This window comes from Carcharodon carcharias, chromosome 4 (genome assembly GCF_017639515.1).
Source record: "Carcharodon carcharias isolate sCarCar2 chromosome 4, sCarCar2.pri, whole genome shotgun sequence".
NCBI classification, from domain to species: Eukaryota; Metazoa; Chordata; class Chondrichthyes; order Lamniformes; family Lamnidae; genus Carcharodon; species Carcharodon carcharias.
The window spans coordinates 80,715,275-80,741,945 of NC_054470.1; the positions used below are offsets into that span (position 1 = coordinate 80,715,275).

At 43.8% G+C, this 26,671-nt stretch overlaps 1 protein-coding gene across 2 annotated transcripts in view; it reads right to left on the reverse strand.

Annotated features, from left to right (window-relative positions):
- adgrl3.1 (adhesion G protein-coupled receptor L3.1) overlaps positions 1-26,671 on the reverse strand; it is a 928,790-nt gene that overhangs the window by 189,015 nt on the left and 713,104 nt on the right. For both annotated transcript variants that reach the window (XM_041185670.1, XM_041185669.1), the window contains exons 7-8: positions 12,208-12,498; positions 11,080-11,183 (exon numbers count right to left, since the gene is read on the reverse strand). In XM_041185670.1, coding sequence (XP_041041604.1) covers positions 11,080-11,183; positions 12,208-12,498 — 395 coding nt within the window. The remainder of the gene's footprint in view (positions 1-11,079; positions 11,184-12,207; positions 12,499-26,671) is intronic.

The window sequence follows — 26,671 nt, forward strand, 5'->3', positions numbered from 1 at the left end:
CAGAACGGTCACTGACCTCATCGTCTCCAGTGATCTTCTTTCTCCATGGTTACCCAGCCCCATACAGCTCACTTCTACATCCTTCCCAAGATCAATAAACAGAACTGCCCTGGTATACCTATTCACACAGAATCACAGAGCAGAAGAGGCCCTTCTGCCCATCAAGTCTGCACCGACACGTGAAAAACACCTAACCTATCTACCTAATCCCGTTTACCAGCACTTGGCCTCTACCCTCGAATGTTATGACGTGCCAAGTGCTCATCCAGGTACTTTTTAAAAGATGTGAGGCAACCCGCCTCCACCACCACCCTCCAAGGCAGTGCATTCGAGACTGTCATCATCCTCTGGGTAAAAAACTTTTTCTTCACATCCCCCCTAAACCTCCTGCCCCTCACCTTGAACTTATGCCCCCTTGTGACTGACTCTTCAAGTAAGGGAATCAGCTGCTCCCTATCCACCCTGCCCATGCCTCTCATAATCTTGCACACCTTGATCTGGTCACCCCTCAGTCTTCTCTGCTGCAACGAAAACAACAAAAGTCTATCCAGCCTCTTTTCATAACTTAAATGTTTCATCCCAGGCAACATCCTAGTGAATCTCCTCTGCACCCCCTCTAGTGCAATCACATCCTTCCTATAATGTGGTGATCAGAACTGCACACAGTACTCCAGCTGTGGCCTCACCAAGGTTCAATACAACTCCAACATTGCCTCCCTACTTTTGTCATCTATGCCTTGATTGATAAAGGCAAGTGTCCCATATGCCTTTTTCATCAACCCACTAACATGCCTCTCCGCCTTCAGAGATCTTTGGACACACACGCCAAGGTCCCTTTATTCCTCAGAACTTCCTGGTGTCATGCAGTTTACTGAATACTTCCTTGTCAAATTACTCCTTCCAAAGTGTATCACCTCACATTTTCAGGGTTAAATTCCATCTGCCACTTATCTGCCCATTTGACCATCCCATCTATATCTTCCTGTTGCCCAAGACACTCAACCTCACTGATAACCACCCGGCCAATCTTTGTGTCATCTGCAAACTTACTAATCCTACCCCCCACATAGTCATCTATGTCATTTATATAAATGACAAATAATAGGGGACCCAGTACAGATCCCTGTGGTACGCCACTGGACACTGGCTTCCAGTCACTAAAGCATCCTTCTGTCATCACCCTCTGCCTCCTACAACTAAGCCAATTTTGAATCCACCTTATCAAATTACCCTGTATCCCATGTGCATTTGCCTTCTTTATAAGTCTCCCATGTGGGATCTTGTCAATGGCTTTGCTGAAATCCATATAAACTACGTCAACTACACTACCCTCATCTATACACCTGGTCACCTCCTCAAAAAATTCAATCAAATTTGTTAGGCATGACCTCCCTCTGACAAAGCCATGCTGACTATCCTGATCAAACCGTGCCTCTCCAAGTGGAGATAGATACTCTCCTTCAGAACTTTCTCCAATAGTTTCCCTACCACTGACATGAGACTCACTGGCCTGTAGTTCCCTGGATTATCTCTTTCACGCTTCTTAAATAGTGGAACCACATTAGCTGTTCTCCAGTCCTCTGGCACCTCCCCCTTGGCCAGAGAGGAATTAAACACTTGGGTCAGAGCCCCTGCAATCTTCTCCTCCCTTGCCTCCCTCAGCAGTCTGGGCCACAAATGATCCTGACCTGGAGATTTTCCACTTTTAAGCCTGCCAACACCTCCAATACATTATCATTCTTTATATCAAATTGCTTAAGAACCTCGCAGTCTCTCTGCCCGAGTTCGATTCCTTCATCCTCATTTTCTTGGGTGAAGACGGACGTGAAGTATTCACTCAACACTCTAGCAATGTCCTCTGGCTCCACCCATAGATTGCCCCCTTGGTCCCTTATGGGCCCTACTCTTTTCCTTTTGTTTCAGCCTGTCCCTGCTATTGAACTAATTTCTTCCTACCCTGACTTTATTTGTTCTCCCCATGTCCAGTCTCTTACCACCTAGATCTGTGACTCTTCTGAAGGCCTCCGTCACTTTAAAAGTTTCCAATTTCCTGGCTCTAACTGTCTCCTCTTTACCAAGGTCATCCAATCTCTCTACACCTCCATTAACCACCAGGATGGTCTTAGAGCTCTCCACTTCTTCTGCGAACAGAGACCCAACCACTCCCCCTCCACCACCACTCTTCTCCTCCTCCTGGCTGAGCTTGTTCTTGCATTAAATGACTTCTCCTTCAACCCCACACATTTCACATAGAATCACAGAATCTCACAGTGCAGAAGAGGCCTTTCGGCAAATCGAGTTTGCACAGACACGTTAGAAACACCTGACCTACCTACCTAATCCCATTTACCAGTACCTGGCCCATAGCCTTGAATGTTATGAAGTGCCAAGTGTTCATCCAGGTACTTTTTAAAGGATGCGAGGCAACTTACCTCCACCACCCTCCCAGGCAGCACATTCCAGACCGTCACCACACTCTGGGTAAGAAAAAAAATTCCTCACATTCCCCCCAAACCTCCTGCCCCCCCACCTTGAACTTGTGTCCCCTCGTGACTGACCCTTCAACTAAGGGGAACAGCTGCTCCCTATCCACCCTGTCCATGCCCCTCATAATCTTACAATGTGGTGACCAGAACTGCACACAGTACTCCAGCTGTGGCCTCACCAAGGTTCTATACAACATCAACATGACCTCCCTACTTTTGTAATCTATGCCTCAATTGATAAAGGCAAGTGTCCCAAACGCCTTTATCTCTACCCCACTAACATGCCCCTCCGTATTCAGAGATCTATGGCCACACACGCCAAGGTCTCTTTGTTTCCTTCAAATAAGAAGTGTTGTCTATGGGCACCCATATGGGTCCTAGCTATGCCTGCCTTTTTTGGGACATGTTGAATATCTCCTACTCTTGACCCCTGCCTCTTTATCTGGTATATTGATGACTGTTTCCGTGCCAAGTCCTGCTTGCACCTTGTATTGGGAAGCTTCAGCAACTTTACTTCCAATTTCTACCATTCTGTCAGTTTCACATGGCCCATCTCCAACTTTTCCCTTCCCTTCTTTGGCTTCCTTGTCTGCGTTTCTGGCAGTAGGTTATTAACTAATATGCATTATAAGCCTACTGACTCCCAGAGCTACCTCGACTACGCTTCCTCAAACTTTAAACTTCATTTCATTCTCCCAATACCTCTTTCTCCATTGCATCTGTTCTGATGATGTAACCTTCCACACAAATGCTTCTCAGGTGTTTTTGGGTGGAATTGTCCCAGATTTGCACAAAGTAGCAGGCGGAAAAAAGGAATTTTTACCTGCTGGTCACAATGTGGGTTCACACGCTGTATTGTCCCATTCTGATGCCTTCCATCTCATTAATAATGCATTCCTGGGAAACATGCCAGGTTGTTGGTGGGGGGTGGGGGGGCGTCTGAATCGCCCGCCCCACCATCGCCTCAGGCCTTCAGTAATCTGGGCGCCATATGTAGAGTGTGCTCCTTCACAGAGCTAGCACTCTCTAAGGGATCGAAAACTGCTGCAAAGTCATGGCTACCAAAGGGAGGAAACATGCTGCCCACGAATTTAGCAACGCCACTGGCGTAAAAATTGAGTGCCGTGGTCACTTTCACGGCCACTGGCAGTGGATGCCCTCCATGGCACTGTGTTACCAAATCCTGCAGCAGTGGTATATATGACCAACCAACATGTGCAGCTTTTGGTGACACTGGTTCTCAGTCATCTGCAGAATGACAGGTGCCATCTATAGACCCGGGGTCTAGCAAGGCGCATGAAAGCGATGGCTCTCCGTGGATCTTCAGCTGCAAGTGCAGCCGGCCCTTCCACCCCTTCATCTTGAGGGAGGTGCTCCTCCCTTTGCTGAGCCAAGCACTTCCACCACTCTTTTCTTCTTCTCTTCTGCTCTCTGTAAGCCATGAAGCATACGACTAAATCACAAGGCTCCATGATCCTGATGTTCTCCTCCTGCAGGATCAAAGAGAGATGCATGGGCTGGCATGGTTGGACGAAGACCCTCTCTTGGTTAAGTCTGAAGGCCCCTTCATGCATGCTGGAGAGTGCTGGCCACCACCTGGATGGTCAGTGTGTAGTGCGCTCACTGGCTGATCAAAACCCCACCCATCTGCGCCCCATTCCACTTTACCGATTGGCAGCAGCTTCGGCCACTGGACTGCATGCTGTGCTCTCAGCTCAGACACCGGCATTCTCCTATCGTGCACTGCAAGGCTGCACTGTTAGCTTGAATCATGGGAGAAACTGGTCCAAACCTTAGTAAAGATATTGCAAGGGGCTGTGAGCACCTCCCGCAGTGACTGTGCCATGGCCACCTTCGCAAGGGGTTGTACAGCTTGCCCAGTCGGCCAATTGTTCTGCAGCCTCCTAAAATACACATTAACTTGCAGCCTTTTGCATTGCTTGAGTGGGCAGAAAAGCTTCAGAGGCCCGACTGCAAGCAGGTCAATGGAGCTGCAGCTGAATGGTCTTGGCTGCAGAAGAATGCTCACTTTTGATCAGCTTTTCCAAGTACGTGCTGAAGTATTTCCTTTAGTCCGCCCCCCCCCCCCCCCCCCCCCCCCCCCCCCCCCCCACACACACACACACACACACACACACACACACACACACACACACACACACACACACACACACACACACACACACACACACACACACACCATCCCTCCGCCCCGGTTTGATCCACACTGGAGTCCTTGCCCTGGCACCGCATTGAAAGTCAGCTGGGAAGGGAAAAAGACTTGCCTCTGACCCCTCAAATGCACAGTGCCACTTCCTTGATGCCCTATGGACAAAGCTGCAAGGACTGCACAAGGTTGTGTGCGCTTGTGGCAGGAAACACAGCCTGTTATTGATGGGTGGGGCAGGCAACCACAAACTGGTTTCACGATGGCGTAAAACCGATTCTTAGCCTTTTCACCATTTTGTTCCCCCCTCGCCTGCAATGATGTTTGATGCCAATGAGGCCAGAAAATTGAGCTTTTTTTTTTCTTCAACTGAGATTTACTCCCTCCCAGGTTGACAGGGTCCTCAGCAATGTTCGCCATATTAGCCCTACTTATAGTCTCACTCTACCCCTCCCTCCAAGAAACACAGCAGGGTCCCCTTGTGCTCACATCCCACCCCACCCGCCTCCGCATTCAACACAGCATTTTCCGCCACCATCAATATGAATCCACCACCAAATACATCTCCTCTCCTTCCCTCCCCTTTCAACATTCTGAAGGAACCATTCCCTATGTGATTTAGGGGAGATGATGGCCTCTGCTAATACTCTGGGGACACAGGTTCAAATCCCACCACAGCAGCTGGTAGAATTTAAATTCAATTAAAAAAGCTCATCCCAGTATGGCAACCATGAAACTATGATCAATTGTTGTAAAAACACATCTGGTTCTCTAATTCCACAAAGTGAAGGAAAACTGCCATCCTTAACCCATCTGGCCTGCTCATGACTCCAAAATCATGGCATTATGCTTGACTCTTAACTGCTCTCTGAAATGGCTGAGCAAGCCACTCAGTTCAAGGGTACTTAGGGACAGATAACAATGCTGGCCCTGCCAGCACTGCCCACACCCCATGAAACAGTAAAAAAATTACATTCAGTCACCCCCAACATCCCATCCCCTTCCTATGGCACCTTTCCATGCAAATACAGGGGATGTAACAACTACCCTTTTACCTCACTTTCCAAGGCCTCAAACACTCCTTATACTTTTTTCAATTTGGTCTACTGTATTCACTGTTCACAATATGGGCTCTTCTACATCGGGGAGAGCAAACGCAGAGCGGGTGACCACTTTGCGGAACACCTCCATTCTGTCCACAAGCATGACTGATTTTCCAGTGGTCTATCATTTATTTATCTATCTTTCTCTCCTGCTGACCTTTTTGTCCTTAGCCTATTGCATTGAAGCTCAATGTAAGCTTCAGGAGCAGCATCTCATTTGGCACTTTACAGCCTTCTGGATTCAACATCGAGTTCAACAATTTCAGACTGCAAACTTTGTCCCCCATTTTGTTTCATTTTCTTTGTTTAGCTTTTGTTTACAGTCAGCAGCACACCTACTTTTGTTTCTTTTTTTGCCCCATCACCATTCCCTTTGGCCTTGGAAGAATAACTCTTCTGTCATTTAATCTCTCCTGCTGTTCACCCTATCACAGACCTTCCTTTGTCTTTGTCCCACCCAGCCCTTGATCAAGGCCTATTGCATCTCAAACTTTTCCCAATTCTGAAGACAGGTCACCAACCTGAAACATTAACTCTGTCTCTCTCACAGGTGCTGCCTAACCTGTTTTGTCCAGCATTTTCTGTTTTTATTTTATAAATGTTAGTTCTTTTTTGTTTTCCATACGCTGACTTACATTGGTGCTACTACTTGGCAGAAACAATCTGGATTCAGAAATTCTATGAAAAGTTGACAAATTTGCAGCCTCTGTAAACTTGGGAAAGGGGAGGTCAAGTCTAACCAGGGAGCCATGGATTCACAAGTGAGTTAAATAAAATCCACGAGGATAAAACAGCCAAAATAAAACTCAGTATCAGGCATTGCACACTGAAAGTAAAGTGGGGTGACATGCATCTACTGCAGTGCTAAAATAGCAAAGATAAAACTAAAGAAAAAATCTGTAGTTGAGTCATGCCTGGCTAATGTGGAGAAACAGTAAGCAAAACATAAAGAATGATTAATTAGATTATTAAATCAGTAGAATACAAGTTATTGGACACGATGGTGAGACTGTGCAGTGCTGTCATCAGGCCCAACCATGTAAAACGGGCTAATTTCTGGTCTGGTGGCATACAAGAGATATTCAAGCTCTTGTTGGGATGAGATACACAAGGCAAATCCTGGTGTCAAAGGCCTGAACTACAAGGATAGACTGAAGAACCTTGGATGCTTCACCCTTGAAAATAGGTAACTGAGGAGACCTCATAAAACTATAAAAGATGATAAATCTGGAGCACTAGTGTTTCAAACTGGTGGAAGGCAAATTTAGTACAGATGTCAGAAAATAGTTCTTTGCCTGAAGAGTTATCAACACATGGAATGAAATTTCAGATGTGGTAATGATTCTTTAAATAATGTAACTGACAGTTGAATTCAATGATAGGTGACTGCAGCTTTTCAGAGTATCTGTTTATGTTGTGATTGAGTGCCCTTTGGCATATTTGAGATAAAGAGCTGTGATGATCATAAGAAGGGATCATGCAGAGGGGAGATCACACCTGTGAAAGCTGAAAAGCATCACTCTTGTTTGAGGATGTAACAACCTTTTTGTTTTTACATGTTTATAGTTTATACTTGTTATGCATGTGATGAATGTTACTGCTCAATTTGTTTGCTTTCTTTAAATTCACATACGCACCATTTGATTAGTGTCCAAATAAGACTATGCACACTGTATTAAATGTCAGTTTGAGGAAATGGAGATGAGCTTAGCAGATCTCAGCTTTCAGGAAAGAAATGAAACTGGCAAAGTCAGCATTCGCTGCCCACCTGTGCAACTGAGTGATTTACTAGGCCATTTCAGAGGGCAGTTAGGAGTCAACACATTGCTGTAGGTCTGGGCCCATGCATGATAGCTAAATTGGGTGAGGAAAGCAGATTTCCTTGCCTAAAGAACATTAGTGAGCCAGATGTATTTTTTTTGACAAACCAGTAGTTTCATGGTCACTGCTATTAATTCCCTAAGCTGCCCTGATAGGAGATGAAACATAAATCTTTGGACCATTAGTCCAGGCCTCTGGATTATTAGTCCAGTAAGATAACCATTATGCTACTATGGCCATAGCCCCGGCCCGTGCATGCGAAATCCCGAGGCCTGTCGGAACATACAAGTTCCCGGCCCCATTCCACAAGACAGAGCGTTGGATTTCAAAGCAAGATAACCACTATGCTACTATAGCCACAATTGTACAACATATTTTGTTTTTGTTTGGTTTCATGAGACTATGAAACAAAAGGTTCTGAACCGCTTGTAATATTCAAATGTTGTTTGGGTTTGGTTTCAATAAAAGGATTTGTCTCCAGACTTTTCACAGAATGCCCAATGTGCTTCACTGCTAATTAAATACTCTTGCAGTGTGGGTGGCCAATTGCAGCCAGCAAGATCCCACGAACTATAATGAGATAATCAGATAATAGTCAGATAATCTGTTTTAGGGATACTGGTTGAGGGATAAATATTGGTCAGGACATCTCCATTGCTCTTCTTCAGATAGTATCTTATTTTACTCCAGAATCTTATGCACTCACTTGAATGGGCAGAACTCCCTCAGTACTTTACTATAGTGTCAGCCCACATTATATGCTCAAGTTTCTGGAATGGAGCTCGAACCCACAAACGTTTGACTCAGAGGCAAAGATTCTGCCACTGAGCCAAGACTGGCATTTAACTGATGTGCAGTTTTTTTCCAATGTTTGAACCTACTACAGTTTTTCCAAAATTATTTTAAAAAATGCATTTTTTTCAAATTAGGAATTGTGAATGCTCCTTCCAGCAGAGTCAAAGCACACAAAAAATGTTTTTTCTTTGAGTTGCATTCTTTACCATAAAATAAACAAACTCCAGCAATCATAGCTAGAGAAACCTTAAAAATTTTAGGTACCAAATATTAGAAACTAATCAGGGAAAACTGAGCTGAAATTACTCCATTTATAACAGCTGAAGTGAACCATTGCCCTAGACAAAAAACAAATACGCTGGAGCAGAAATATTATCCATTATCGCAGCTTTAATACAAACATGGCAAACAGAAGTTAAACACTTCTCCAACTCAGTCAACAGCCTGACTAATTTATCCAGATTTCAGGGAATCTGTCGTCATTTTGGTATAATAAGCAAACAAGTCGAACTGACACAAATTGTATCACATTTTCACAAAAGCATGCTAGCAAAAAAAAAACTCTAAACTAAAAACTTCATGGTGAAAAGTCCCATCTGGTCTTCATTTTCTAATAAAAATCAATTTACAGCACCACTGCACATTACTAATGTGGATTCAAGACACAACAGATACTTTAATTTCACCTCATTTTTATCTGTGAAAAACTGTATCCCACATTTTAATGCCTTTTTAACGCTGATGAATGTTTATGACACATTAACATTTTGAAAAACAGCTGAAGAAGAACTGAATGCATTCAGATTTTCACAAAATGAAGTGCTTATGGTACAGCTCATTAAGTTTCTACAGACTGCAGCAAACCGTGACTAGTGTTTAAAGGGGCGACACATTTTTGACTAAACAACTGGCTCACAATTATGATTCTCTAGTAACACTATGGAAGCAATTTGATCAACATTAAAAATTACCTATGCCTCTATATGTTAAAATAAGTATTTAGAACCATGGAAGAAACAGGGATAAAAAAACTAAAATACACTGCAGGTCTGGCAGCATCTGTGGAGAGATACAGAGAAAATGTCTCAGGTTGATGATCTTTCTTCTGAACTGGGTTTCCAGACCTTCCGGTTATTTCCAGCATTTTCTGTTTTTATTTTAGATTCCCAGCATTCAGATTTCACTCTGGTAAAATTGTACAAGTGTCATTTTGAAAAAATAGAGAGGAGACTAATGATGTGGCATGACCATAGCTTTCATCTTACACCCTCCATCTGTATCATGGGAGAGTGCTGTGGAGCAATTCAACACCAATCTGCTCTTTACCTAGACTGTAGGCAGAATCTAGTGAAACACCCAGAAGTGGGAAACAAGGCAGGCACTTAAATGTGAAATGTCAGCTTCCCAACAGCGGGATAAAAGTTGGGAAGTAATGTTGGTGGCGGATTAAATGCAAGTGACAGGAACCTATTTTTGATGCATTGGCATGTCATGCATACTCAATAGTTACCATGGTTACCAGATTAAATTATACCCTTGCCATGATGTCAACAGCAAACAAGTAAAACTTGTCTTCAGATTCACGGCTGGATAAAGGTGACGTGCAGCATAGTAGTCTTCTTGGTGGATTTGGAGTGAGTAGGAGCTGCTTTTCTTGTATGAGGAACTTTGTTGGACCAAGGGAAAGGTGGCTGAGCTGTTGCACTGATCCTGGGTGGTGGCTGTCCAAGGAGGTTGCGGCATGGCTGTACGAGGAAGGGAGAAAAGCAGCTGTTCAGGGAGGTTAAGGCATAGCCGTCCAAGGGAGGGAGGTCATGGCATCACTAAGAAGAGTTGCGGGGGACAGACAGAGGAAGCTGGGTGGCAGAGGGAAGGCCAATTTCTGCTGAAGGCAGCTCAAGCATTAGATGGGAGATCAAGGGTGTTGGCGGGCATGTCAACGGTGAGGCTGGGACAGTAGAGGGTAACCATGGGAAGTCAAGGGTGATAGAGGGAGGATCAAGGATGTCAGGAGGGAAGGTCCAGGGTGCTGGTGGGTAGCTTGATGGTCCCAGGTGAACAAAGGTGACAGATAATTGATCAAAGCTGATGATGAGCGGCTCAAGGGTCAAAGAAAGCAGGACTAGGGTGATGGAGGGAGGGTCGAGGGTGGGAAGTTCAAAGGTAATTGAGGGAGGGTGCAGGGTGATTGTTTGCAGCTCCAGGGATCCAAGTGTGGCAGGCGGTGAAGGCGTGGCAGCAGTTCAAATTCAAAATCTTCTTCACAGACAGGCAGAATGATCCTGCTGGCAACCAGGGAGTGAGTGCCTGTCCTGGTGTCAATGGCTTTCAGATTTTCAACCACCGTGAACAAATGGTGGTATCAACAACTTCCTACCTCCTCCCACTGCACAACTGGCTGGGCCCCTCAACTGTGCATAGCTAATTGACTGACCGATGCTTAATTGTGATTGGTCACCTACTCACCTTTGAATGGAAGTCCTACTCACATCTGGTCCTGCTGTCAGTGTACTGAAACAGCATCCCACCCTGTATTTCTCTTTCACTGCTTTTCCTTGATTATGTGCCCCCAAAGGGCCACAGTCCACACAAGGTGAACAGAGTTGCAAAGTAGACAATGCAATTTGAGAAATGGTAGCTTAATGGCAATGCATATTTTGTAAATATGCAAATTCTAGAAATAATCAGCTTAAACATGAAGACTTACTTTCTTAGACAGCAACTTTATCCATGGAGAGCTGCAGTTACTCAGATCTGGGCCCAATGGATCCCAGAGTCCTTCAGGTGACAGGCATGTATAGGTGGCTAGACCTGTAGATATTGAAAAAATGTCAAGTATACAATTGTGAATAGTTGCAATAATCAGCCCCCTTCAGTTACCAATTTTTCAGGTGCTTCCTTTGTCATAGACTACTCCAACTCATCAAAGAAGGGTAATGCAGCTGCCAGCAGGCCAGTTGGTATCTGTCAATACTGCTCTATAACCATCTACTAGAGAATATGCAATGATTTAGCACATGTTTCCCTTCTGCCTTTCCCCCTCAGTCCCAAAGTGTGTGGGTATGTCTTCTTTCAAAGACAGAACTGGGGAAAATACCTCCAGAGTACAGGCAGATTTCACTGGAGCAAATTCCCATCTGCTGCGTTACTATGATTACTAACCTTAGAAAGCTCACTATCTAACAGCAATGCAGTATTTATATCAGTTATTACTATAGTTCTGGAAATCTACCCAGTTCAATAACAGGCCAGTGCCAGATTACCACTGAAGTGGGAAAGTTAAAAATTATTCCCCTCCCCCCACCACCTGACTTAATTTGCTGGTGAATATAAACAATTTATAGATGGACTGATGCATGTCATAGTATATTCATCAATATCTGGTCTTCAGTATACTTGCTTTAAAATATTATAGTCTACAAGAAAAGAGTAGGGAAATCGGAAGTCATTTGATAGCTCTGATGACTGGCTGATGCAGGGAAAGGCCCAATGGGCTTATAGCCTCCTCCTTTACTTGCATTCAACAAAATATTACTGAGGGCGAGATCGGGTTTCAAATAAATATGCCATATTAAAGTAAAAACTTTCAGAAGAAACTCAGTACTTGAGTGTTTACAGGTTGCAGAAGTTCTCAAACCCCAGCAGCCAAAGATATTCAAGGTACCTAAATCACCCTTTATTACTTTTCAAACCACATTGCATTATTTACAATCAAGCAAATGTTAAGTTACATCTTACTAAATCATAATATTCAAAAGAAAATCAAAGTTCAAAAGTTTCAACTAAGAACATGAAACCATTGGTCAACTTAAAATTTCAGCAGCAAGATCCTTACCTATTGTTCCCAGAGGACATGGCCTTTTAGCCACCTCGCCTGGTTGAGTTCTGGGCCAAGGTATGTCACGTTTATCTGTGGCTTCACAGCATTCTGCCCCCTCAGCAGGGAGCTGTGATGCTATTGGTGTCTTTGCAGTGGTCCCATGAATTAATGGAGGATTCTCCGACACTGGGGTTGTTGTGGTCTTGACACTTCTTCCTGAAGCCATTGTTGTTGTGGCTATGGTAGTGGTCTTCTCAACACTGGGGCTTTTTGTAGCTTCCATGATGAATGGTGAAGATGTTGATTCTGAAATAAAGTTACAAGATTATGGTTACTCATTTCAAAAACAATATTAAAGCATTCATTTCCAGAACCACTGGTTTTATGGTGACTAAGTAAGACAAATTTTATTTTAGTACATGGTGAACTGGCATTCATGTCATGAGTATGGGGATCTCATGTATGATTCCATCCATTTATATTGTGACCCACTTGTTTACAATAAATGGAATTTTAATTTCACAATGAGAGTATTAAAATTCCACATATTGAGATGTCTAAAATCACAACATAGGAGGGTTTTCAAACAAATTTTGACTCCAAGCCACAAAAAAATGATGTTTGGGAAAATGACAAAAAGTTTGGTCAACTGAAGGTATCGCAAAGGGTTGTGGTGTTAGAGGAGATTACAGAGATAGGGAGGAGTGAGGCATGGAGGAATTTGAAAATAAAGATGAGAATTTTGATACTGAGATATTGCTTAACTGCAGCCAAAATAGATCAGCGAGCACAAGGGTGATGGGTCAATGGGACTTGGTGCAAATTAGAACACAAGCAGCAGCTTTAGGTGACCTCAAGTTTCATTTTTCTCCCGAAAATGGCTAAACTAATTTGCTCAGAGAAAAACAATCCAAAAGAAAAATGCAGGCAATCAAAATAATTTTAAGTAATCTAATAATTTGGTCTTTCAGGTTTTCAGCATTTCATTTAGAATGGAGTGTGAATTGCAGAAGGTCATGTATGCACCAGAGCCAAGGCGCAGAGAACATCAAGAGAGGAAGGGGGAAAGAAAATAGAGCATGAGAATGAGAGCCCGTGACATGAAACCTATTACCTGCACCCCTATAATCGACTATCCTGACTACCAGCCAGGATTTTCACAAAGTAAAGCCTTGCTAGATGGCAGTGCCCAATTACACAGTTTCTTTTATTATTTATATTTCAGCTCCATTCATTCAGCCCAACATAATCAGCGACCTCTCCCCATTCAATTGATCCTTTCACCTGCCTCCAGTATTCTCTCCCTCTATCCGGACCCCTCCCTCTGGCCTCTTAACTGCCCTTGATCTTTTCATTGAGAACTGTCTGCGTGACATCGGCCATCTCAATTTCTCTGCTCCTCTCACCCATTCTAACTTCTCTTCTTCTGAACTTGCTGCATTCCATTCTCTCAGGCCCAACCCTGACTTTGTTATCAAACCTGCCGACAAGGGTGGTGGTGCGGCTGTTGTCTGGTGTACTGACCTCTACCTCACAGAAGTTGAACACCAACTCTCAAGCACTTCCTCCTACCTCTCCCTGGACCATGACCCCACCACCAAACATCAAGCCTTTGTTTCCAGGACTGCCATTGACCTCATCTCCTCCTGAGATCTTCCCTCGACAGCTTCCAACCTCACTCTCCCAACCTCAGAAAACCCACTTTTACCTCCTCCCCAAAATCCACAAACAGGAATGTCCCAGTAGACCGATCGTGTCAGCCTGTTCCTGCCCCATGGAACTCATTTCCTCTTATCTTGACTCCATTCTCTCTCCCCTTGTCCAGTCTCTTCCCACCTACATCCATAATTCCTCTGATGCCCTAGATCATATCAACAACCGCCTCCTCTACACCATGGATGTCCAATCCTTCTACAACACCATCCCCCACCAGGGTGGTCTGAGGGCTCTCCACTTCTTCCTTGAACAGAGGCCCGAACAATCACCACCTGCCACCACTGTCCTCCACCTGGCTGAACTTGCTCTCTCACTGAACAATTTCTCCTTAAACTTTTCTCACTTCCTCCAAATAAAATGTGTGGCTGTGGGTACCCGGATGGGCCCCAGTTATGCCTGTCTCTTTAAGGGCTATGTGGAACATTCCTTCTTCCAGTCCTACTCAGGCCCCTTCTCACAACTCTTTTTGTCGATACATCAATGACTGTTTTGGTGCTGCTTCATGCTCTTGTCTGGACCTGGAAAAATGTATCACTTTTGCTTCCAATTTTCACCCCTCCATCACTTTCACATGGTCCATCTCTGACACTTCCCTTCCCTTCCTCGACCTCTCTGTCTCAATTTCTGGTGATAGATTGTCCACCAATATTCATTACAAGCCTACCAACTCCCACAGCTACCTTGACTACAGGTCCTCACACCCTGCTTCCTGTAAGGACTCCATCCCATTCGCTCAGTCCCTTTGCCTCCGTCTCATCTGTTCTAATGATGCCATGTTCCAAAACAGTGCTTCTGACATGTCTTCCCTCTTCCTTAGCCAAGGTTTCCCACCCAAGGTGGTTGACAGGGCCCTCAACCATGTCCGACCCATCTCCCGCACCTCTGCCCTCACACCTTCCTTTACCTCCCAGAGCCATGGTAGGTTCCCCCTTGTCCTCACTTTTCACCCCACCAGTAGACTGGATGACCGCTTTGCAGAACACCTATGGTCTGTCTGCAAGCCTGACCCAGATCTCCCTGTCGCTTGCCATTTCAACAATGCACCCTGCTCTCATGCCCACATGTCCGTCCTTCGCCTGCTGCAATGTTCCAGTGAAGCTCAACACAAACTGGAGGAACAGCACCTCATCTTCCGATTAGGCCCTTTATAGCCTTCTGGACTCAACATTGAGTTCAACAACTTCAGACCATGAAGTTCTTCTCCATCCCCATCCCCTTTTGATTCCTCCCTTTTTTCTTGTTCATTTTTATTTTTCAACTTGTATTTATTAATTTATGAATTTATATTTTTCCCCATTTATTTTCATTATTTTTAAAATTTATTTCCATTTTTATGCATTGTTTTATCCCCAGCTTTTAGCCTTTTGATCTTATTTCCCATCACCGTCCCCCTCCCCCAACCCCACCCCCACGAGAGCCATCTGTCACTTTCCAGACTGCTTACTCTGGTCCTGCCATTATCACATTCTGCTTTCCACTCAATGTCACCATTAGCACCTCCTTTAGCCAGTACCACCACCATTAACACCCTTTTGACCTTTTGTTTGTGACATATTTCGCAATCTCTTCTTTGCCTCCACCTATCGCTGGCCTTCTCTCCAGCTTCACCTGTTCCGCCCCCCCCCCATCCCTTAAACGGTATAAATTTCACCACATTGCTACTTCTCTTTAGCTCTGAGTCATACGGACTCTAAACGTTAACTCTGTCTTTCTCTCCACAGATGCTGTCAGACCTGAAGTTTTCCAGCATTTTTTGTTTTTGTTTCAGATTTTCAGCATCCGCAGTATTTTGCCTTATAATTTATAAAATAATTTTCACCCTCAGCTCCAAAGAGTTTTAGCAGCAACATCAGATGCACTTGCTGTAATTATTCTAATATTTGTGCTATGCTTCAAGCATCCTCAGTTCTTTCTCATGCCCATACTAAAGGTATCTCAGAGATAACCTGGCACCCCCAGGAAGCTAGCAGACAACAACATAGATTAAAAGCACCACATTATTGTATTAAAGCCCACTGACTGGTTGGCAAGTGGACTCTGATTGGTAGAGGGGTTGCCATGAAGAATGCACCAATTGATGGTGACTGACAGTTAAGTCAAGCAAATTTAAACCAGGCAGCTGGGCCCTGATGATTAAGGCTTGAGGAATGAGTCAGCAAATGGCTGTCACTTATTTTGTTCAGCTGAAACAGGCGCAATGTGTGTATATGTTTTTTCTGCCTGCAAAGTACAGGGACCTGTGTATTAATATATGTAACTTCCAGTACATGCGAATGCACCACACTGCGAGCCAGACTGACAACAGCGTAATTCTTAGGGCACTGAGAATTATTTAGCAAATGTTGTCCAACTGCGGAATCACATCTAATGTTGGACACCGTGTTTTGAGTTTTACAAGCTGGGTATGACCTGTACCTTGCCTGTTGTGAATAGTGGCTGGGACATGCTGTTTGATACGATCCACCAGACTTTGGGATGTATGGCCTACACACACTGGCACTGAAATTCATATACCACATTACTAGTTTGTGAGGTAGGCGGAATATCTGTTTGGCTTGACAGCAGCATCCTGTTAGTGGCAAATACCACTTGTGTGGCTACAAATTCCCAGCCTCTGACCTGCTTTTGTAGCCTCAGTATTTATATGGCTGGTCCAGTTAAGTTTCTGGCCAACGGTAACCCCCAGGATGTTGATAGTGGGGTTTTCAGCGATCATAATGCCATTGAATGTCAAGGGGAGATGATTGGATTGTCTCTTATTGGAGATGGTCATTGCCTGGGACAAGTCTTCAGTAGCATTGCTGAAATATTGTCAGGGCCCATAGCTTTTGCAGTATGCAGTGCCTTCAGCCATTTCTTGATATTATGTAGAGTAAATCGGATTGGCTAAAGACTGGCATTTGTGATGCTAGGGACCTCTGGGGGAGGCCAAGATGGATCACTCATTCAGCACTTCTGGCTGAAGCTTGTTTCAAATGCTTCAACCTTGTCTTTTGCACTAAGCTGTTGGGCTTACCCATCATTGAGGATGGGGATATTTGTGGAGTCCTCTTCTCCTCCCATTAGTTGTTTAATTGTCTACCACCATTCATGACTGGATGTGGCAGGACTGCAGAGCTTAGGTCTGATCCATTGGTTGTGGGGTCGCTTAGCTCTGTCTATTGCATGCTGCTTTCACTGTTTGGCACACAATAGTCCTGTGTTGTAGCTTCACCAGGTTAACACACCGTTTTTAGGTATGCCTGGTGCTGTTCCTGGTATGCCCTCCTGCACTCTTCATTGAACCAGGGTTGATCCCCCAGTGTGATGGTGACGGTAGAATGGAGGCAATGAGGTTACAGATTGTGGTTGAATACAATTCTACTGTTGCTAATAGCCCACAGCATCTCATGGTAGCCCATTTTTGAGTTGCTAGATCTGTTTGAAATCTATTCCATTTAGCAAGGTTGTAGCGCCACACAATACGATGGAGGACATCCTCAGTGGCAGGACAGGACATTAGACAATCACACTTCAGAGTGTTTTCTACCCTTCCTTATCTGGATTATTCAACTCCTGTAACACAGATCACTCATCAGTGAGTTGTGACTCCCTGCACCTTCAAGAGCATCTTTACTAATCTTGGAACTTATCTAAGCTTTTAGTAATGTATGAGACTTACATACAATACATTTAAACGCTGACAGCAGAAACATTATCATTCATTTTCACGAAAGAAAAAAACAAAAGAAGAGCACAATGCAAATGATAAGACATTTTTTGTACAAATATGTAAATAGCATTTATTTCCTTCTTAACACAGAAACTGTGCTAGACCAAATGATACTCTTGTAAGTTCCAAACTGACGGTGCACAAATTTGTACAATTTAACTATCTCCAAAACAGTTACTGGAATATCTGAGTTTTAATAACTCTTGACCACACTAAAAATTAGTCATGCACACAACTGATAAAACCAGACTCTGTTCACAATAACATGGCTCTTCATTCAAATTTTGCAAATGACTGACAAAATTTGAAACATTTTTGTCAAATTATGCTTGGAACAAGATACTGATTACTAGCAACTGGATGAAAAGAACAAAAATAATTTTGCTTAGTACCAAATGAAAGGGATGGCCTACCAAGCTAAAAGAAGATGAAACTGATTCATTTTTGGTGGAGGGAGCTGCAGTTCTCAGCCAGTTTCAGTATTTTGTGGTGCTAGATGAATGTTCCATCATATTTTCCCCTCCATGACCATTGGAGCCAGAAGCAAATTATAACTAACTTGGAACCTTAATCCCCATAAACCCATTGAAATATAGTCTCACCTTTGAGAAACTGAATGACAGAGTCAGTTCATTTCAGCAAGCTCAATAAACATGCACAAAGCCAAGGTAATGGTCACCTTAGGTGTCCGACAAGCACTGTTAATGCTAGATTAACAGTTATAAGATCATGTCATTACTTAATAGTGCAGTGAGACACACTAATTGTTTCTAACACTTGGATGTGACACAGAATTGCTTTCCCAGAGGCAAGTGTCTGCATTTTGATTTTTTTTCTTAACAGAACCTTTTAAGCTTAGAAACACAATAGAAAGAAAACTCATGAATGTCACATTTGTATCACACATGGTTCTGCCCAATGATAATGTTGTCTGTGATATCTTCATGTCCACAAAAGCCTTATAACATTTGTAAAACATTTTTTAGAAAAAAACAAGGACACTATGCAGATTCAGAGTATTGTACTTTACACCACTGATGCATTGCAGTCACTTAGTCTACAACCTTACAATGACATCGCACTGAACTCTCAAACTGTTTTCCTGCTATCAAAAGCAACGAAGCAGCGGCTGCTGAATTTCACGATCCTGTACAAGATGACTATGTTAAGCTGGAAACTAAAACAAAAACAGAATTCAAGAGGATTACAAAGCTAAATCTTGCAGCAGGGGTTATCTGATTCCAGTTGAGTATGACTAATGTGCTGTTCTGGAGTGGACTAAATATACTTATTATTAACTGAGGGTTTTTGTCTAATTTCCCAGTCCATCTGTTCCAATCTGCTTCACCAGGAATATTGTGGTTAAACAGTTCATATGAAGAAGTGAGGACATTAACACATGGTCAATTATTTGACATGAGCTGGCTCTGTTAAACGTTAAAAATGTAACTGTGCCAACGTGTGTGCTGTCGAGCTCTTAGTTTAACCATTTCAAAGCTCTCTGTTTGGGTCATGCTCTACAAGGTTAATACAGATGTTTAGTTAAATCATTACACAATTATCTGCCAACCTTATTTATTGGTAGTTCAGCGCATTGTGGTGGCAATTGTTTTCTTTGTTAATCATTTGTGTTGATGTGCTTTTAAAAGGCTTTTTGTTTCTCTGTACTGTTCTTAGTTCAGGTAAAGATTTTCAGAATGCAAAATAGTGGTTCTCTGACTGTCATAAGGTCCCAACATTATAACTTCACTCCAGTGTGGCTTTTCTTTATTTCCCAAACCACTTGCCTTTGTTGACCTCTTCAAGGAAGCTAAATTACAGTATTTTTTAAGTAGAGTTTGTGCTGAAGATTCCTTGTTCACTGGGAACTGGGTTGAAGCTATCCAATCTTGACAGCTATCAAAAGAGGTTTTTGCAATCCATCTGCCAGATTTTAACCCAGATCCAAACATTTTTCTCCACTGGATACAATGATGTTACTGATATTTAAGGTGAAACAGTGGCCCAGACTTTCACCATGATGAAGCTCTTTGTTAGGGTGAAAATCCTGGAAATGGCCGAAAATTCTGAGTCCAACCCCCGAACATGGCATGCTCCATTTTCATGAGGTTGGCACTGGAGTCAGGCTGGGGTTCACGCAGGTGTGCTTCATGAAGACAGGTGGCCATTTCAATCACCAGCTGGCTCCACTGAACTGGGAGTTTGGTAGGCCAGAAGTGTAAAACCTGAAGTGTGTAGATTACATCAGGTAAGAGGAGGTCTGAACTTGGCAGATTCGTTTGGATAGTTAAACACTGAAGCTATCAAGGAATTTCCACAGGCATACAGCCACTAATTTGTAAATTTTCATGTGGCTGAAACAATAAACAGCATTTATGTAGCATCCCTTTAATGTAACCAAATGTTCCAAAGTGCTTCAGTGCTTGGGATTGGACCCAAAGTTGAAGAAGGAGATGGAGGAGAGGTAACCAAAGACAGAGTGGAATTTTCCATGCCTGTTGGCGGTGGGCGCGTTTGGCGGCATGAATGGACAATATGGCAAGAAGGCCAAAAATTGGTTTCACCAGTTTGCAATCGTCAACTCTACCCGTCACTGGTGCCACTGGATGTCAGGAGCGTCATTGTAATACATCTGCATATCATTATAAGCCCAGCTCACCAGAATCAGCCCTCCAGCTGGATCAGCCGTGCACGTCGGCACGCAGCGTTCACCTGGTGAACTGCACTTCGCTTGAGACTTTGAAGTTTGTTCGCCTATCTGCTTCGGGCAGAACTCGCAATCATCAGCGCCAGGCTCCGCAGACAGTGCCGCATCACTTTTAGGGGGACTCTGGGGCGGTTCTCTACCTACTAGACCAACCATAAGGCTTTTCAATGGCTGCAGGGCTAGGACTTGCTTGGAAAAGGGGGAGAATTGGCCTCAGGCAAGGGAAGACACTGCAGAGTGAGAGCTGTACTGGGGAGGTGGGGTATCCCAGGCTGTGTGTGTGTGTGTGTGTGTGGGGGTACAAGTTGATTTGTGCAAGTGGCCTCAAGATGGTGAGGGCTGAGGAGACAGTCTCCATAGAGATGAGGCCAGCTGGAGATGTGAGGATGTGTTGTGAGAGAGTGACTGGTGATGTCCCTTGAGCTGGCAGTGAGTGAGATGCCAGTGAATGTTTGATGGGCTTGCGTGTGTGAGAGTTTAGAGTGATGAGATGGTTGCCTTACCCTGGTGGCACGGATTGATTATTCATCCTCTTTCTGCATTGGATGGTCAACCTCTTCTGTGCAGCATTAGCACTGATAACCACTTCCATCATCTACCAAACTGGGGAGGTGATATTGCTGGACTGTCTGTGGCCAGAGCCAGGGTAGAGGATATCATGGTGGGCCTCCACGGCGTCCAAGAGGCGCTCGAGCGATGCGTCGCTAAACCCTTGCGGGGAGGGGCAGGGGTGGTGGTTGTAGTCTTCTTGCCTTTTGGGCCCGTGTCTTCTGTGCACCAGTCCTGGACTGGAAGCACAGAGGTGTGTACGTGCCTGCACTTTAAATATGGCGTGAAACTTGGTGTGAAAAAGCAGCTAGGTGACAGCATGGTGGGCAAATGAGAGACTGCCCGCCATCAAAACGGCATGTTTTCTGGGAATGCATCATTAATGAGGTGGGATTGGGACGATACAGTGTGAAAAGCCATCGGGTAAAACGTTGGAAGCAAATGGGTGTATTAGTGAGAGGCAGCATGGTTTTGTGAAGGGGAGGTCATGTCTCACCAATTTGATTGAGTTTTTCGAGGAAGTGACACAGATAATCGATGATGGAAGGGCAGTGGATGTTATCTACATGGATTTCAGTAAGGCCTTTGGCAAGGTCCCTCATGGCAGACTGGTACAGAAGGTAAAGTTGCACAGGATCAGAGGTGAGCTGACAAGATGGATACAGAATTGGCTTGGCCATAGAAAACAGAGGGTAGCAGTGGAAGGATGCTTTTCTGAATGGAGAGCTGTGACTAGTGGTGTTCCGCAGGGATAAGTGCTGGGACCTTTGCTGTTTGTTGTATACGTTAATGATTTGGAGGAAAATGTAACTGGGCTAATTAGTAAGTTTGCAGACGACACTAAGGTTGGAGGAGTTGCAGATAGTGAAGAGGATTGTCAACGGATACAACGGGATATAGATCGGTTGGAGACTCGGGAGGAGAAATGGCAGATGGAGTTTAATCCGGACAAATGCGAGGTAATGCATTTTGGAAGATCTAATACAGGTAGGAATTATACAGTAAATGGCAGAACCCTTAAGTGCATCGATGGGCAGAGGGATTTGGCTGTTCAGGTCCACAGGTCACTGAAAGTGGCAACGCAGGTGGATAAGGTAGTCAAGAAGGCATCTGGCATGCTTGCCTTCATCGGCAGGGGTATTGAGTATAAAAGCTGAGAAGTCATGCTGCAGCTGTATAGAGCCTTGGTTAGGCCACATTTGGAATATTGCGTGCAATTCTGGTCACCACATTACCAGAAGGACATGGAGGCATTGGAGAGGGTGCAAAGGAGGCTTACCAGGATGCTGCCTGGTCTGGAGGTTAAAACTCGGATTGTAGTCACTAGAGCGACGGAGATTGAGGGGCGACTTGATAGAAGTTTACAAAATTGAGTGGCATGGACAGAGTAGATGGCCAGGATCTTTTTCCCAGGGTGGAGGAGTCAATTACTAGGGGAAATAGATTTAAGGTGAGAGGAGAAAACTATAGAGGAGATGTGCAGGGCAAGTTTTTTACGCAGAGGGTAGTGAGTGTCTAGAATTCGCTGCCAGAGGAGGTGGTGGAAGCAGGTACAATAGTGTTGTTTAAGAGGCAGCTTGACAAATACATGAATAGGACGGGAATAGAGGGATACGGACCCCGGAAGTGCAAAATGTTTTAGTCTGACAGGCAATATGATCGGCGCAGGCTTGGAGGGCCGAAGGGCCTGTTCCTGTGATGTACTTTTCTTTGGTCTTTGTTCTTTTTCCCGCTCACTACCGCACTTAGTGGACACCTAGAACGATTCCACCCATAGTTGAAAAGGTAGATTTTAAGTAAACTTCTGAAGGATGGAGCAAAGATACTGCAAAGAAACCCTCTAGTACACTTGCACTTACTGTTATTATGTGCATAGAATTAAAACAATATGGCTGGGAGAAAAAAAGACACTGACCACCCACAGAAGTTGGCTCAATAGCACACAAATCACAAATGTTCATCTGCATTCGTTCCACTGATGGGAGTCAACAAGAGCTTTACAGAACAGTGCAATCTGGACAGAAACCTCTTTGAAATTTACCTCTTTTTACCCCACAATAAACAAACTGATCGTTTAAACAAATAAACATCTCCTCTATAGTTTTCTCCTCTCACCTTAAATCTATTTCCCCTAGTAATTGACTCCTCCACCCTGGGAAAAAGATCCTGGCCATCTACTCTGTCCATGCCACTCAATTTTGTAAACTTCTATCAAGTCGCCCCTCAATCTCCGTCGCTCTAGTGACTACAATCCAAGTTTTAACCTCCAGACCAGGCAGCATCCTGGTAAGCCTCCTTTGCACCCTCTCCAATGCCTCCATGTCCTTCTGGTAATGTGGCGACCAGAATTGCACGCAATATTCCAAATGTGGCCTAACCAAGGCTCTATACAGCTGCAGCATGACTTCTCAGCTTTTATACTCAATACCCCTGCCGATGAAGGCAAGCATGCCAGATGCCTTCTTGACTACCTTATCCACCTGCGTTGCCACTTTCAGTGACCTGTGGACCTGAACAGCCAAATCCCTCTGCCCATCGATGCACTTAAGGGTTCTGCCATTTACTGTATAATTCCTACCTGTATTAGATCTTCCAAACTAAATCGTCAAAAAACAACCCACATGATTGTGCCACTTATCAAACAGTAACTACTGCCATGTGTACACAGCATGTGCCTCTCGTTTTAAATTTGCAACTAAATAAGTTGTTAAAAAAAATGTTTCCTTGTTAATATGTACTCATTAACACAAATTGCAAGGCTAAAAAATTCCAACCTTTAACGTCTGAATGTGCCAGTGAAGTAAATTTATGCAAAATAAAGGGCATTTTTAAAGTAACAGGTGTAATTAAAGCAGATTCCAATAAATCTGTTGTCTATTGCTGTTTTGTTCCACATTGCCAGTACTTTCAACAGTTTAATTTCACCATAGAGAGTTGTTGTTTGAAGAGAATCGGATAGGATTACTAACGATTTAGGTCCAATCCGAAACACGTGCCCTTTTTACGGAAGACAGAACTTTTGAGAGATAAAGGCTATTGGTTGTGGTGGCAGTGGTGCAGGTGGGGGAGGGGGCTGGAAGGGAGATGGAAGAGTAGGAACATTAATCTAAAACTGCTCTTCCAAGCTAAATATTCTGTTAAACTGTTTTTAAAAGTATCCAAGGAGTGATTTTTGTATTTTTTTTTCTCTTTCCGCTAAGAACAGCATTAATTTCAGACCCCAAAATAGTTGGGAACCAATCCAATCTACTGAAACCATCGACCAAAATCACAAATTGTAGATGAATCCTGAATGTCAGTCACGTGGCGCTGAAGCATGAAGAATGAACTCCCAGCCCAGAAAAGCCGGTTTAAAAGTATTTTATTTATTCTCCCATGGGCATATTCCTCTTCAGGATATTTTCTCCTGCTTCAAATCTCCTGAATTTTCCTGCAACATGCCTTCTTAATGTCCTGCTCTGCTGCCAGACCTAGCTCAGTACATTTCTGAAGCCAATTATCAAGTAGTAATGTGCAACTGTGTTGAAGCATTTCCTTCATCCAGGGAAGGAGGGTTCTTGGGACTGGTTTTCTGTCTTCATCAGGTCAGAAGTGGAGGTAGCTGGGAGCTAAAAATAGCCTTGCCAGCTGACTTGCAAGTTCCCTGCTTCCACCCAGCCTGTGTGTGCCATTTTCTGTGGTGGCAGAATTAGGCAGCAAATGGTGAGTAGTTTATTAACTGCTGCTTGAGGCCAATCAAAGTAAGCTGACTAGAATTTCCCTGCAGGCAGTGGGATCCAGTTTAGGTGCCTGGAAGCGGTCTCCTGGAATGCCAGTGCTCTAGGTAGGCCTAGTCTTCCTCCAAACCGGCTGGAGTGCAAGAGCAACCATAGGCTGCCTGTGGAGGTGATGACCCCCACTCCTCCCACAATGGTGTCCTGCCTGTAAAAACCACTTTTTAATTTAGGATTTAAAGAAGTTGAAGTAAGGTTGTCTCTATTTTGAAGCACTCTCTCTCTTTTCAAGTTGGAAGGCCACTGATTGTCCCTCCAGCTTTAAGAGTCTGTCCACCATTCTTAATTGGACAATGAACATGTTGCCATGCCAATTAAGGGTGGGGGGTGAGGTGGGGGGGAAGCGTGCACTGTGAAAATCACAATGGGTGACAGTTTCTCCTTAGGGCAGGTTCGGCACATGGTAAGTGTTCCAACCTCTATGCTTTGCCCCCAGAGGGAAAACTCAGCCTTGCGTTTCAGCAAGACATCAGTAACTTGTGATGTGCAGGATCATGACTGTGAATCTGCGTGGTACAACTCAAAATGAATGGCGATCTAGCCTGTCAACTGGGAAGTCAAAAAATTCTGATCATTAAATCTGATATTAATGAATTCGCACTCAAAGTAAGAGGCTTGGGGTCTCAACATTACGTCAGCTTGCATCAATGAGTCAGGGTAGTACATGAACAGGACTGTAAAGCCATCAAATGACAGCACCTTCTGGCATCCTTAGAACAATCACTTGGGAAATTAAAAACACTAATTTAATGGATAGGTAAATGTCAACCAGATTTACATAAAAAACCCATAGTGACAGCTTTCATTTGCACAAATGAGACTTCTGTTTGCCTTTCATAGAATACATTGCCATAAAATTAGCTTCAGCAAGTAGTTTCTGCAGCTTACGATTGTGTGCTGCAATTTCTTAGCTCATTTTGCATAACATACCTCACTACATTCACTTCATCAATTGCTCCAATATTTTTAAAATTTAGATCATATTCATTCTTAATTTTTTTTTAAAATCAATAATAGATTTAGTTTCCTTATTTCTCTTTATAGCTCAATAAGTTAAAAACTGACATTTTTTCTCAGAATCCCTTTCACCAACTCAATATTTAAGTATAATGACAATTCTACACTAAGTATGACCTCAGTGTTGTTTCACAGGAGTTCAACAGATCTCTGCTTGACTTATCCATTTAGTCACAGCATTCTCTTTACCCTGATAACCAGCATATTTACTGTTACCATGTTGGATGGCATCATTGTATACCAACATATCTATATAACTGTTTGGAATACATCACTGGAGGCACCAAAACACACATCTCAAAAGCCGCATTTTGCAGCATTGCTATGTTCACATTTCATGAAAAGGCTTCCCCAGTGATCCATTGGAAAAATCATTGGCTGTTGTGGAACTCGGCTCCATCCTCACTCAGTACTGAGTAGCCTGATCTCAGCTAGGGCAGCAGTAGGGGTGTTAGAATTGGCTGAATACCTCTAAGCTAGGGAGGAGCAAGAATAAATCAGACAGAAGGAAGGGTAATAAAAGTCAGGAAAACTCTCTGTCTTGGCTTCCACACTTTGGGATTTTGAATGTGTGTTGGGAGAAGAGGGGGCGGGGGGATGCAGACTGCAGTTGGCCAAGCCAACGAGGCAAAATGTTCGGAAGCAGCCACAAAGGTTGCCATATGTAGTGGCGCGCTGTTTAAAAGCCAGCTGGGAGCCCAAACATCCATTAGCCTCTTGAAACACCTGAGCCCCACAGGAAACACTGCTTGATTGACAGCTCTGGCTTTCTGATCTCTGCTGTTAATTTCACAATGCTTATCTACAATAAAATAAAGAAGTTTCAAGTGCTTGCAGTATCATTTCTGGATGATTGATACTTTTATTGCCCTGTAGTAAAAAGGAGCATTTTTTTTTTAAAGAAAGTAGAAAGTTATCAATGGGTGACTTTTTCTTTAAAGCATTTTTTTTAATACATTCTACTGTCATTATAGGGTTCATTGATTCTGTGCAGTGTATAGTGGG